The sequence below is a fragment of the Somniosus microcephalus genome, chromosome 9, assembly GCF_052327205.1.
Source record: "Somniosus microcephalus isolate GS21.2 chromosome 9, FLI_Smic_1.0, whole genome shotgun sequence".
Classification (NCBI taxonomy): Eukaryota; Metazoa; Chordata; class Chondrichthyes; order Squaliformes; family Somniosidae; genus Somniosus; species Somniosus microcephalus.
The window spans coordinates 65111413-65125492 of NC_140995.1; the positions used below are offsets into that span (position 1 = coordinate 65111413).

General features: G+C 47.1%; 1 protein-coding gene across 6 annotated transcripts in view; it reads left to right on the top strand.

Moving 5' to 3' along the window:
- The window catches only part of lyst (lysosomal trafficking regulator), a 429684-nt gene that overhangs the window by 351385 nt on the left and 64219 nt on the right, over positions 1-14080 (top strand). For all 6 annotated transcript variants that reach the window (XM_085996691.1, XM_085996696.1, XM_085996697.1 and 3 more), the window contains 2 exons: positions 672-748; positions 4582-4770. In XM_085996691.1, the coding sequence (XP_085852817.1) occupies positions 672-748; positions 4582-4770 (266 nt within the window). The remainder of the gene's footprint in view (positions 1-671; positions 749-4581; positions 4771-14080) is intronic.

Here is a 14080-nt window from a genome sequence, read left to right on the forward strand (position 1 = left end):
GGTAGATCTCAGAGGCACAGACCACCCTGCCAGCTGTGTATCACTGGGGGATGCCCATCCCAAGCACCAGCCCATACCTCCTCCACTCCCAGTGCCTCTGGTGCAGCCATCCTCCATTACCAGTACCTGCTGTCCTGGAGAAAATGGGAGTGGAGGTATCTAATGGTACCTACTAGAAAGAGTGCATGTGTGGATATTAGATGAAGATGAGATCAATCTTGGCTGTGATGCATCCTACGGTCAACTGACCAGCCAGAGCTCACTGTCCATGGAACAATGGCCACTTAGGTAAGATACTGGAGAAGATCTTTACTCCAACAAAGGGTCAGTGTCTTCAGGAGAGGAGGAGAGAAAATTGGCAAAAAAAAATGTTTTGAACAAAATTTCCCACAAAATGAGTCGTTCCATTCAAGCTTTATTTTATCTTTAACATTTCAAAGAACCACCAATGTTGTTCAATGTGCACCTTCAGTTGGAAGAACAACATTTTATTTTAAAGGTAGATTTATATCACTGAAAGTGGTATGTGACACAAATAGGAAAGCCTTGAATCTGCACATGTAGGCCTAGGAATGTAATAGTTTCAAAGTCGGTGTTTCTTTTTTAATTGAATGAATTGGAAAAATGCAAACTAACTTTGAATGTGAATAATATGTATTTATGTCCTTTAGGAGCAAACCAAATATGCAAATGAGGAAAATGCAAATAAAGCTGCCTGGGAAAAGAAAATGGCGACTTCTCAGCAGAGGTAAAGTAGCATTGGCTGGGATGCACATTGGGCACTAACCCACAGTGCCATGGAGCAGGTTCTGCTCAGGTGCTGACCCAAGAGATAGCATGGGGGAGGGGGAAGAATCAACAGGATAGTTTTCACAAAGGCTGCTATTGTGAACTCACCCCTAGCCGCTAATGCACAGCTGTATTGATAATAGTTGGGGTTTAAGCCACCTCTCTGCCTTGTTGGTCATCCGCCAGGTCCAAGAACAGCAATAAAATAAGGATAAATAAAAAAAAAAATTTTAAGTGCAAGTATAACCCTCATCCCTGGTGATGACAATTGAAAATGGCAGTGTTACTTTCAAACAATCTACTGAAGAACTCAGTTATACCACAGCACTTCTTACATAGTGACAACATTTCACCTGAATACTGACAACCGCAACGTGCATTTTTAAAGCTCCTCTCAAGTGGAGGAGCATTTCGGAGCTTTATAATGGGAGAGGTGGAAGAGATTTGAGGGGCAACCAGATACACACTAGCAAGTTTTTTAAGGATTTTCTGAAGGAACTAGGAAAGTCTGTGAAGCAAAGAGATTGAGGGCGAGGGCTCTAAATAGCTTTGCTTAGTGCCTGAGTGAATAGTGTTTGATCGTGGAGTGGAGAGTGTGGAGACCAGCAGTAAACCAAAACTCAAGGACTGGAAGGGCAGGCTGAGACTTACAGCTAGAGAAGATTTACTTGTACTTCTTGCAATCTAGTATACTGTATTTGCTGCTCACGATGCGGTCTCCTCTACATTGGGGAGACCAAACGCAGATTGGGTGACCGCTTTGCGGAACACCTCCGTTCAGTCTGTAAGGGTGACCCTGAGCTTCCGGTCGCCTGTCATTTTAATTCACCGCCCCATTCCCACTCGGACCTCACCGTCCTTGGCCTCTTGTATTGTTCCACGGAAGCTCAACGTAAACTCGAGGAACAGCACCTCATCTTCCGATTAGGCACTCTGCAGTCTTCTGGACTCAATATCGAGTTCAACAATTTCAGATCATAACCTCGGCCCCTATTACACATTTTTTCTTGTAATTTTTCCACTCCTTCCCCCCCTTTCCTTTTGTTTCTCTCTCACACCTGGCAACTATCTCTTGCCCTGCCAGTACACTTTACACCTAATCTCAGCCTATTACCATCTCGTCTAGCTCTTTTGTTTCTTTCACTTCTTTTGTCCGATCGCAGCCCTGCCTTCGATCTAATTTCTTTCCAGTTTTGAAGAAGGGTTCGACCCGAAACGTCAACTCAAATTTCTTTCCACGGATGTTGCCTGACCTGCTGAGTTTTTCCAGCATTTTCTGTTGTTATTTTTGAAGATTACTCAAATCAAGTTTGAGATGAGACTTCGGAAGGATTTAAAAATAAGCTTGAAGGCAATGAGCTGGGGGCCAGGAGCTAGCGGAGTATGTGAACAATCTTGGAGCCAATGGTAGTGCCAGAGATGTGTCATTGGCATGCATGTTGAAGCTGAGGCAGTGTTTGAAGTTGTTGCCAAGGTGTAGCATCTGGAAGATAAACAGGAGAGGTCCAGGGATGTGGGAGCCATTGGACACATTGCTGATTGTCTCGCCCTCCAGTCTTTCTTTCCGTTTACAAGACCAGTGACTTGATGACCCAGCTAGGAATTGTGCGGTGTATCCATGCACATTACTTAGTGGCCTAGAATTGGTACAGCAACACACAGTAACTGATTGTTACTGTATCTGTTCTGTATTGCAGAAATGTTTTGTTTCAGAATCTTGTGCAAATTCACAAGTCTTACCATTTTTGGTTGAGGTGCTACTGCTTTTAGGTTTTGATCCGTTCCATATTTTTGAAAATAGTTCCGTGTGATCACAGACTGGCTTGTGACCTTATTAATTCAGACTCCTTGCAGTGGGTAATGGAGCATTTGGATTGTATAACTGGTTTCAATACTGTATTCAGTGATATATAACAACAACAACTTGTATTTATATAGCACCTTTAACACAGTAAAACGTCCCAAGGCGCTTCACAGGAGTATTATAAGACAAAAAAGTTGACACTGAGCCGTATAACGAGAAATTAGGGCAGATGACCAAAAGCTTGGTCAAAGAGGTAGGTTTTAAGGAGCATCTTAAAGGAGGAAAGAGTGGTAGAGAGGGAATTCCAGAGCTTAGGGCCTAGGCAACAGAAGGCATGGCCACCAATGGTTGGGCAATTTTAATCAGGGATACTCAAGAGGGCAGAATTAAGGAGTGCAGATATCTTGTGGGGGGCGGGGGGTGGTGATTAGAGATAGGGAGGTGCGAGGCCATGGAGGGATTTGAAAACAAGGATGAGAATTTTGAAATTGAGGCGTTGCTTAACTGGGAGCCAGTGTAGGTCAGCGAGCACAGGGGTGATGGGTGAACTGGACTTGGTGTGAGTTAGGATACGAGCAGCCGTGTTTTGGATGACCTCAAGTTTACGTTGGGTAGAACATGGGAGGCCAGCCAGGAGTGCGTTGGAATAGTCAAGTCTAGAGGTAACAAAGGCGCGGATGAGCTGAGGCAGGGGTGGAAGTGGAAACAGGCGGTCTTAGTTATGCAGCGGATATGTTTTCGGAAGCTCATTTTCAGGGTCGCATATGACACCAAGGTTGCAAACACTGTGGTTCGGCCTCAGATAGATGTTGGGGAGAGGAAATGCAGCCAGAAGTAACCGTAACAAAGATACCTCAAAATTAATTTGCTTACTGAGGCTAGAAAAGGGCTTGGGGAATTTTTGCAGGATATCACCGGTAACGGCCGCACATTGGAGGTGGGAATAGAGGGAATGATGGTAGCAAATTCGACAGCATGGCAAACTGAGGGAAAATGTGGGTAATGGCAGGACGTGGACAGCTTGGAGAAGTGGGCAGGTACGTGGAAAATGCAGTTGAATGTAAATTCATGTAAAGCAGTATATTTTGTGGAAAAAAGGGGAGTGGAAATATATCCTAAACAGTAAAATCACCAATGGAGTGGAGAAGCAGATATACAGATCTTTAAAATCAGGATCCCATGTAGAAAAGACATAAAATGGTTAATGGATTTTGGTTTCTATTTCTAGAGGAGCTGAATAGAAAAGCAAGGGGTGATGATGATTCTGTTGAAGACTTCAGTTAGGCCACAGCTGGAGTTTGTGTGCAGTTTTGGACACCCCATTATAGAAGGGATATCGGGTGTAATGGAAAGGATGCAAAATGTATTCATTCAGATGATGTCAGGGTTGAGTGCGTATAGTTCTGATGGGATTCTCGAAAAACTTTGGCTGTATCCACTGGAGCAGAGAGGATAAGGGGAAATTTAATAGAAGTGTAAATGAAGTTTAATAACATTCAGTCAGGGTTTTTATAGGGTAATAAGTGGTTAGTGCATCAGTACCAAGATGGATTAGGATTAGTACTAAAAGCAAAATGGGGGAGGTTAGTAGAATAGAGACACATGACAAGTAGCTATTTAAGAGGGAATTACACTTGAAAATTATTAAGGGGTGAGGAAAAAGCAGGGAAATGGAATTAGGCTCATGATCACTGTCGACTGACACCTGCTGAAAAGTGTACATATATGGATGCTAGGTGAAAACTGGATCAGGCTCAGCAGGGATGCACTTCATGGTCAAATAGCCTGTTGCCATTAATTATCTAAGATCATAAATGGTGATTATTCGCTTGAATGCAATATTGGAAGGCTGCCAGTGCTCATGGAACTGTATTCAATATGAGCCAAAGCCTTTAGGAGAAAGGGGGGAAATTTGATTTTTTTTAAACTCTTGTATACATAAAGTAATTTTCCTCCAGCTTGTAAGGATTTTTTTCTCTCTTTTTCAGCCTCCTTCAACGACTGGATTTGAAATCAAAAGATATTTCCAAAATAGCTGCTGAAATCACTCAGAATATCTCACTGCAGCAGGGCATGCAGAGGAAGAAAGTGATTCAGCACATCAGGGGAATGTACAAGGTAGATTTAAGTGCTAGCAGACACTGGCAAGAACTTGTTCAACAGCTAACGCATGACAGGTAAGGCCTAGAAATACAATTAAAAGAATTTCTTGGGAGAAAAAGTCATTTTAAATGTTTTGTTTTCCTATGAGAAATGGCAATATGGTGGCATTTCACCGATTGGAGGGACAAGGAGTATTTTTTTTATTCATTCCTGGGGTGTGGGTGTCGCTGGCAAGGCCAGCATTTATTGCCCATCCCTAATTGCCCTTGAGCAGGTGGTGGTGCTGCAGTCCGTGAGGTGAAAGGACCGCCATAGTGCCGTTAGTGAGGGAGTTCCAGGATTTTGACCAGGCGACGATGAAGGAACAGCACTATATTTCCAAGTCAGGATGGTGCGTAACTTGGAGGTGAACTTGGAGGTGGTGGTGTTCCCATGTGCCTGCTGTCCTTGTCCTTCTAGGTGGTAGAGGTCGCGGGTTTGGGAGGTGAAGCCTTGGCGAGTTGCTGCAGTACATCTTGTAGATGGTACACACTGCAGCCTAGGTGCACCGGTGGTGGAAGGAGTGAATGTTTAAGGTAGTGGATGAGGTGCTAATCAAATGAGCAGCTTTGTCCTGGATGGTGTCGAACTTCTTGAGTGTTGCTGGAACTGCTCTCATCCAGGCATGTGGAGAGTATTCCATCACACTCCTGATTTGTGCCTTGTAGATGGTGGAAAGGCTTTGGGGAGTCAGGAGGTGAGACATTCACTGCAGAATACCCAGCCTCTGACCTGCTCTTTATGTGGCTGGTCCAGTTAAGTTTCTGGTCAATGGTGACCCCCAGGATATTGATGGTGGGGGATTCGGCGATGGTAATGCCATTGAATGTCATGGGGCGGTGATTAGACTCTCGCTTGTTGGAGATAGTCATTGCCTGACACTTCTGTGGCGCGAATGTTACTTGCCACTTAGCAGCCCAAGCCTGAATGTCATCCAGGTCTTGCTGCATTCGGGCATCGACTGCTTCATTATCTGAGGAGTTGTGAATGGAACTGCACACTGCAATCATCAGCGAACATCCCCACTTCTGACCTTATGATGGAGGGAAGGTCATTGATGAAGCAGCTGAAGATGGTTGGGCCCAGGACACTGCCCTGAGGAACTCCTGCAGTGATGTTCTGGGGTTGAGATAATTGACCTCCAACAACTACAACCATCTTCCTTTGTGCTAGGTATGACTCCAGCCAGTGGAGAGTTTTCCCCTCCGATTCCCATTGACTTCAGTTTTACTAGGGCTCCTTGATGCCACCCTTGGTCAAATGTTGCCTTGATGTCAAGGGCAGTCACACTCGCCTCACCTCTGGAATTCAGCTCCTTTGTCCATGTTTAGGCCAAGGCTGTAATGAGATCTGGAGCTGAGTGGACCTGGTGGAAACCAAACTGAGCATTGGTAAGTGCCGCTTGATAGCACTGTCGACGACACCTTCCATCACTTTGCTGATGATTGAGAGTAGACTGATGAGATGATAATTGGCCGGATATATTTGTCCTACTTTTTGTGAACAGGACACACCTGGGCAGTTTTCCACATTGTTGGTTAGATGCCAGTGTTGTAGCTGTACTGGAACAGCTTGGCTAGAGGCGCAGATAGTTCTGGAGCACAAGTCTTCAGCATGACAGCCGGGATGTTGTCAGAGCCCACAGCCTTTGCTGTATCCAGTGCGCTGAGCCGTTTTTTGATATCACATGGAATTAATCGAATTGGCTGAAGACTGGCTTCTGTGATGGTGGGGACCTCAGGAGGAGGCCAGTATGGATCATCCACTTTACACTTCTGGCTGAAGATGGTTGCAAACGCTTCAGCATTGTCTTTTGCATTCGCATGCTGGGCTCCGCCATCATTGAGGATGGGGATGTTCATGGCGCCTCCTCCTCCTGTTAGTTGTTTAATTGTCCACCACCATTCATGACTGGATGTGGCAGGACTGCAGAGCTTTGACCTGATCCGTTGGTTGTGGGATCGCTTAGCTCTGTCTATAGCATGCTGCTTCCGCTGTTTAGCATGCATATAGTCCTGTGTTGCAGCTTCCCCAGGTTGGCACCTCATTTTTAGGTGTGCCTGGTGCTGCTCCTGGCCTGCTCTTCTGCACTCCTCATTGAACCAGGGTTGGTCCCCTGGCTTGATGGTAATGGTAGAGTAAGGGATATGCTGGGCCATGAGGTTACAGATTGTGGTGGAATACAATTCTGCTGCTGATGGCCCACAGTGCCTCACGGATGCCCAGTTTTGAGCTGCTAGATCTGTTCTGAATCTATCCCATTTAGCACGGTGGTAGTGCCACACAACACGATGGAGGGTGTCCTCGGTGTGAAGACGAGATTTTGTCTCCAATGACTGTGCGGTGGTCACTGCTACCAATGTTGTCATGGACAGATGCATCTGCGACAGGTAGATTGGTGAGGACGAGGTCAAGTAGGTTTTTCTCTCATGTTGGTTCTTTCACCACTTGCTGCAGTCCTAGTCTGGCAGCTATGTCCTTCAGGACTCGGCCAGCTCAGTCAGTGGTGGTGCTACCGAGCCACTCTTGGTGATGGAAATTGAAGTCCCCCACCCAGAGTACATAATGCACCCTTGCTATCTTCAGTGCTTCTTCCAAGTTGTGTTCTTGTGGGTGGGAAACCCTTTAACTTACAAAGTAAAATATCCTGGTTAGTTCTGAGGCATGTTGCTCCCATTCACAACTTGCCTAATATTGTATATTTAAGATCATAGGCCATGTAGGTCCACTTAAGGAAACTGTAGTTCACTGTGAACACAAAATAGGAGCTGGGAGAAAGCCCTCAGCACCTTGAGAAAACACACAATGGGATAAAAGCTTTACCATGTAGCCAGCTGTGTTTTCATGTTATGAAGGAAATGTTTTTTCCTCATCCTCATCTAAAAGTGACAATGGGAAACACTGCTGCTTGTATATCATCCATATTTTGACTTTCAAAAAGGCACAGTTTAGTTTGGCAGTCACCTGAAATATTGACTTCCTTTGGGGCTTAAAACGCAGCCTTTTTAAGTGTGAAAAATGACATACTAAACTGGATTGGCTCCATCTCCTAATTATATAGACTTAATCAGTACTTTTAGTCAACCAGCAATAAGCATTCCCAACTTCCCAACTGAGTTAAACCCGTATAAGAAAATGCAACGTGGCATTAATATGGTCAAAGTTAGCTTCAATTTTGAGAGCACTTTTTCCACCTGGCACTCGGTCAGCATAAAAATCACCAACAATCAGTAGATACGGTCCATAGTTACAGAATGATGGGTACGTTAAATAAAGTGCAACATGAAAAAGACTTGAATGTTTACATTGATAATGGTTGCAAATGTCCCACTTTGAGCTTCCTCCACTGGCCCATTTGGTGACAGCAGCCAATAAAGCACCCAGCTATTCAGACAAGAAGGTCCCAGTCTAAGCTGATCTCAACCGGGTGCTACAGTTGTACTCCAATTCCGCGGGGCTAGGAAGGGTAAAAAGTAGCCGGGGCTCCTGCACCTGATCGCCATCTATCGACTCCAGCTGGAAAGTATCCAGTTGTCCTGCTGGCACTCACTCTGAATTGCATGGCACAGCCCTCTAGTACCTCACTCAAGTGGCTGTGGAATTGCACCTCAGTAAGAGTCAGTGGGCAGGATTTTTATTGGGCCGTGGAAGCAGGATTGGAGGTGTGTGTGGGGTTAAAATTGCAAAAACTGGCATGTGGGCCCAACCCCGCCTTCATCCCGCCTCCAAGCAATTTTCATTAATTCATGTCTAATGGTCCCGTCTCTGTCCCACCTCCAAGAGGCGGGATAGGCCGTTAAGGCCCTTAACAAGCACTAAATTGCCTCTCTAATGCCATTTTGAAAGGCCTTTGCGATTTTAACCCTGTTCCCACGTGAAATATGCCTGTTCTGAAACATGACGGTGAAACCTGGCAGGAGCACAATTGGATTGCTGACTATCAGCTGCAGCTCAACCATTAAAGAGGAGATTTGATCAGCCATCGATTGCAGGTGGCAGGACTTTGTAGTCTCAGGTCTGGGGGAACTTTTAAAAGGCATAACCACAGCTGTGGAAGTTTGGAGCCTGACACCCATCTCCAGTATGACCTCCTGGGAAACCCCTCTCGCCACCTTCACTGAGCGCTTCCTCAACTGAGGCATATACCAGAAGCATGGGAGCCATTTATTTCCTTCCCTTCTGGACATTAGATGAGGACGAAGACCAGCCGTGGCACCAGCAGAACCAGGAACAACAGCAGCACCAACAGCAGCAGTGCCAAGCCGCTGATCACCCACCTGAAGCTGCACAGGCCAGAAGGGGCCAGCGCATGGAAGCCTGTCTGCGCAGGAGATACCCCCCAAACAGGGTCTACAGACACAGGGTCAGCTACCTCAACATGTCTGAGCAGCAGTGCCAAAGGCGGCTCCGACTTTCGCGAGAGGTACTGGGTAACATCTGCGCAATGCTGCAACAACACCTGCAGGCCAGAAGACCAGGTGGACAACCCTTACCAGTGGCCGTCAAAGTCACCACCGCACTCAACTTTTTTGCCTCAGGCTCATTCCAGGGATCAGCGGCATCTCCCAGGCGGCCCCACACACTTGCATCACGCAGGTAACCGATGCCCTCTTTGCCATCTCTCACAATCACATCCATTTCACCAAGGATCAAGCAAGTGTCACGGCACGTGCGGTTGGATTAGCTAAGGCGTCGTTGACTGCACACATGTGGCCCTTACGGCACCCCATCGCAATCCAGGTATTTTTGTCAACCGCAAGGACTTCCACTCCCTTAACGTTCAGCTGGTGTGTGACCACAAGAAGGAAATTTTGCATGTTTGTGCCAAGTACCCTGGCAGTTGCCATGACTCCTTCATACTGCGCCAGTCTAGTGTGCCTCCACTATTCAGTCCGCCCGACCAACTTAACAGCTGGCTACTTGGAGACAAGGGCTATCCCCTGAAGACGTGGCTAATGAAGCCGTTGAGACCATCCAACGAAGCTGAGGAGAGCTACAACTCCAGCCACATGTCCACCAGAGCCGTAATCGAGCAAACCATCGGTTTGCTGAAGATGCGCTTCAGATGCCTGGATAGATCAGGTGGAGCCCTGCAGTACTCAGCAGCCAGGGTCTCCAGAATCGTCGTGGTTTGCTGTGCACTTCACAACATGGCACAGCGCCGTGGCTTGCAGATTCCTGAGGGCCAAGTGGCTCGTCACATATCCTCCTCATGAGGAGGAGGAGAGCGAAAACGAACATCTTGCAGAGGCCCATCAACCAGCGGCAGCAGTACACGAGAACATTGCTGCCCGGGATGCAAGGAACGCACTCATCTTGGCCAGATTTGCTTAGCCTAACCAATCGCGCACTTTTGCCTCACAGCTTCTTACCTGAGCATCAACAATGGCCAAGGACCAGCGGATTCCTAGCAATTTGACCACCATACTGACAATTGCAAATAATCCTAAGCCCTCAATGTGAAAGTCCCATTCACAAAATGACACACGCCACAACTACAGCAGTAGCCATCAGATTTTTTATTTACATTATTCATCTGATGGCATTTTCACAGAAAACATCTAATTTCACCCAAGTGACTACCCTTGTGACTATTTGTGCAGTATCTTTCTCTTACGCGTGCTCCTACGTGGTGCTTCACCTGTGGCTTCAGCAGATGTGGAGGCCCCTTGCTCACTTTCCTGCTGCTCCTGTCTCGGCACCTTTGGCGGGCGTCCTCTGAGGTTGCGAACCTGTGAGGGCTCAGCAACAGTCAACTGCTCCTGCGGCTGTGCAGGGGTTGAGACGCCGATCTCAGATGGGTGTGGTCTCTGGTGGGGCTCTGACCGAGGGCTCTGCAGTGGCATGGAAGTGTGAGCGCTTGGAGAGGAGCCCCCACTTCCTTGATGTCTGCCACCAACTTCCCTCTCATGGGTCAGGTCCCACTCAGCACTTGCAAGTGGCTTGAGAGCACCTTGCTGCACATCAGGGGGGCCATGGGGACCCGTATCTGCACTGGCAGTCCTACTCAGAAGGGGACTTCCATGAAGGCCTGGTTTCTCTGTTCAATAGATGACCATCGCTCCTCCAGAAATGTCATTCTATTCTGAACACTCACCATGTTTTCTGCACTCTGGCGACTTATCACCTCCATGGAGGGTGCCATCCTTTCCATGGTGATGCGTTCATGCGCCAATGACTCCACAAAGGCTCTGCTCATGTTTGCTATGGACTGCTCCATTCACTCCACACTCGCAGCGACCCTGGAGACAAAACCTGCCAGAGACTCCTGCATCTGTTCCTGGAGTTCCAGCACCGCTGATCTTATGGATGGACCCAGAGGCAGAGGGTCGTCATGCAGCTGAGCCAAGCTGGCAGAGTCCTGCGCCCTCCTAGGACTCTCCACTGCTGTCCCTGTCTCCACAATCTGCTGATGCTCACTTGTGAGCTGTGATACACCAGATGACAACACTACTCTATGTCCCGAAGGTCCCGCCGAGGTGCGAGTGTCTGCGCTGGTGCTGGGTGCGCTGAATTCTGCTGACGCTGTGCCCTCAGAGGCTGCAGCTTCCTCTGAGGAGTCTTGAGGCTGATGCTGTTCCTCCTGGCTAGTGGGGACGGGTGCTTGCGATGGTCCTGTGGGGGAGTAAAGGAAAGAGTCAGAGATGTGATGCCAAGGTTACATGCACATTGCAGATGATAAGTCAATCTGTTAGAGCTTCAGAATCATTATCAGCGACTCATGCAATGTCAATGAGAGAGATGGAAAACTATTCTGTCACCAGCTTGCTGTGATGCACCCCTCTGTCCGTCCCCCACTTGCGCATCTTCCTCCACTCCTATGATCTCCAGGACCGCCTCCTCCCAGGGGATGAGGTGGGCTACTGAGGGTGGCCCTCCTCCTGTCCTCGCTCTTTCTCGCTTATTGTGAGCTCTCTTTTCCTGCAATGAGGGAGACAAGTGGAGTTTGAGTGAGAATGAAGGAGTGAGTGTTGAGATTCCACAGCATAGATACTTAGAAGGAGACAAAGATGGAGTGAGGTGGCAAGACCAAGGGCCCGCCCTGTGTGTTGTCAGTTGTTTTCATAGCATCACAGCGATAGGGAGTGTGAGGGCTGAATAGTTAGGTGAATGTGACCATAGGGAGAGAGGGAATGGGTAAGGGCGCATGGATGTGAGTGTCAAGTGGGATGTGGAGGAAGAGATTGCTAAAGCTGAGTGCTGGTGAGGAAAGGCAATGGGGATCAGATTGAGGGTGATGGGAAATTCATACTCACTTTTCCAGTGCGCAGAAGGTCATGAAATCTCTTCCTGCACTGAAGCCAGGTTCTGCAGGTTACTGATAATAAGTTGACCTCGTCTGCCACCTGGATCCACACAGCCTTGGCCTGCTGGGGAGGCTTCTTCCTCCCTGAAGAAGGGAAGAGTACCTTTTTATGAGCTCTTGCTCCCTCAACTAAAGCCTGCAAGGCAACGTCATCAAACCTCGGAGCAGCCCTAGCTCTGTGGCTGGCCATTCTTCCTCCAGGTCCCTGTAGCATGAAAGGCCAAAAGGTTGGCAGTCTGCAGAAGAAGCAAGGCTTGTTGCAGACCTTAAATGCAGCAGCAATGATGACGTCATCGGAGGCGACTTTCAGACTGGAAAAACTCATTTGTCATGGGTTCCCACATGTTGGACCTCAATTGGCCAATTAAGTTAAAATCGCATCAATCTCCCACATCGATTTAGATTCGGGTGGATAATGCGAAATGCGGATTACACGACCCCAGCCCGCCCCAGAATTAAAATCCAGCCCAGTGACTCTAGCAAGAAAGACAATTGGGCAAACAATCGGATAAAGTTGCACCAAATGCCAAAGAAAGTAGAATTAGATGGAAAGAAAGAACAAATGTGTGTTTATACAGCGCCTTTCATGATCTCAGAGCGTCTCAAAGCACTTCACAGCCAATGAAGTACTTTTGAAGTGTAGTCACTGTTGTGAATGGGAGCAACATGCCTCAGAACTAACCAGGATATTTCACATTGCAAGTTGAAGGGTTTCCCACCCACACGAACTTGGAAGAAGCACTGAGGGTAGCAAGGGCATATTATGTACTCTGGGTGGGGGACGTCATTGTCCATCATCAAGAGTGTTTGGTAGCACCACTACTGACCGAGCTGGCCGAGTCCTGAAGGATATAGCTGCCAGACTAGGACTGGATACAGAGAGAATGGTTCCACCTGTGGGGAAGAGCAGAACTAGAGGCCATCAATAGAAGATAGTCACCAAGAAATCCAATAGGGAATTCAGAAGAAACTTCTTTACCCAAAGAGTGGTGAGAATGTGGAACTCGCTACCACAGGGAGTGGTTGAAGCGAAAAGTAGAGATGCATTTAAGGGGAGGCGAGACAAGCATATGAGGGAGAAGGGAATAGAGGGTTATGCTGATAGATTTAGATGAGGAAAGACAGAAGGAGGCTCGTGTAGAGCATAAACGCTGGCATGGACTGGTTGGGCCGAATGGCCTGTTCTATGCCATATATCCTATGCAATGTAATGTAATCCTATGTAACTGAAGTCCCTCATCCCTGGTACATTCTAATAAATTTCTTCTGCACCCTCTCTAAGGCCTTGACATCCTTCTTAAAGTGTGGAATTGAACATAATACTCCAGCTGAGGCCTAACCAGAGTTTTATAAAGGTTTAGCATAACTTCCTTGCTTTTGTACTCTTATGCCTCTATTTATAAAGCCAAGGTTCCCGTATGCTTTTTTAACAGCCTTCTCAACTTGTCTTGCCAACTTCACTAGATTTGTGTACATACACCCCCAGGTCTTTCTGTTCCTACACTCCCTTTAAAATTGTACCCTTTAGTTTATATTGCCTCTCTTCATTCTTCCTACCAAAATGAATCACTTCTCAGCGTTAAATGTTATCTGCCATGTGTCTTCCCATTTCACCAGTCTGTCTTTGTCCTCCTGATGTCTGTTACTATCCTCATTGTTTACGACATTTCCGAGTTTCGTGTCATCTGCAAACTTTGAAATTATGCCATGTGTACCCAAGCCCATGTCAGTAATATACAGGAAACTTTCTGGTATCCGGCACTGATGGGACCGAGCTGGTGCCGTACCATCAAAACTGCCGTAGAAACCAGCGCTAATGTTAAAACATACGGAGCTTTTGAGCTCCGTGTGAATCAACAAACCCTGTTGCTTAGCAACAGCTTCAAAACAGTCGGCCACAGATTAAAAGCGTCTCTGTAGCTAAGCAACAGCTTCAGCTAGACCTTGCAGAGCCTGACTGGAAAAAAAAAAAGCAACGAGAAGTAAAAAAAACTTATAGGAAACGGCTCCTGAATTTTGCCGGTAGATAGAGCTTTCCG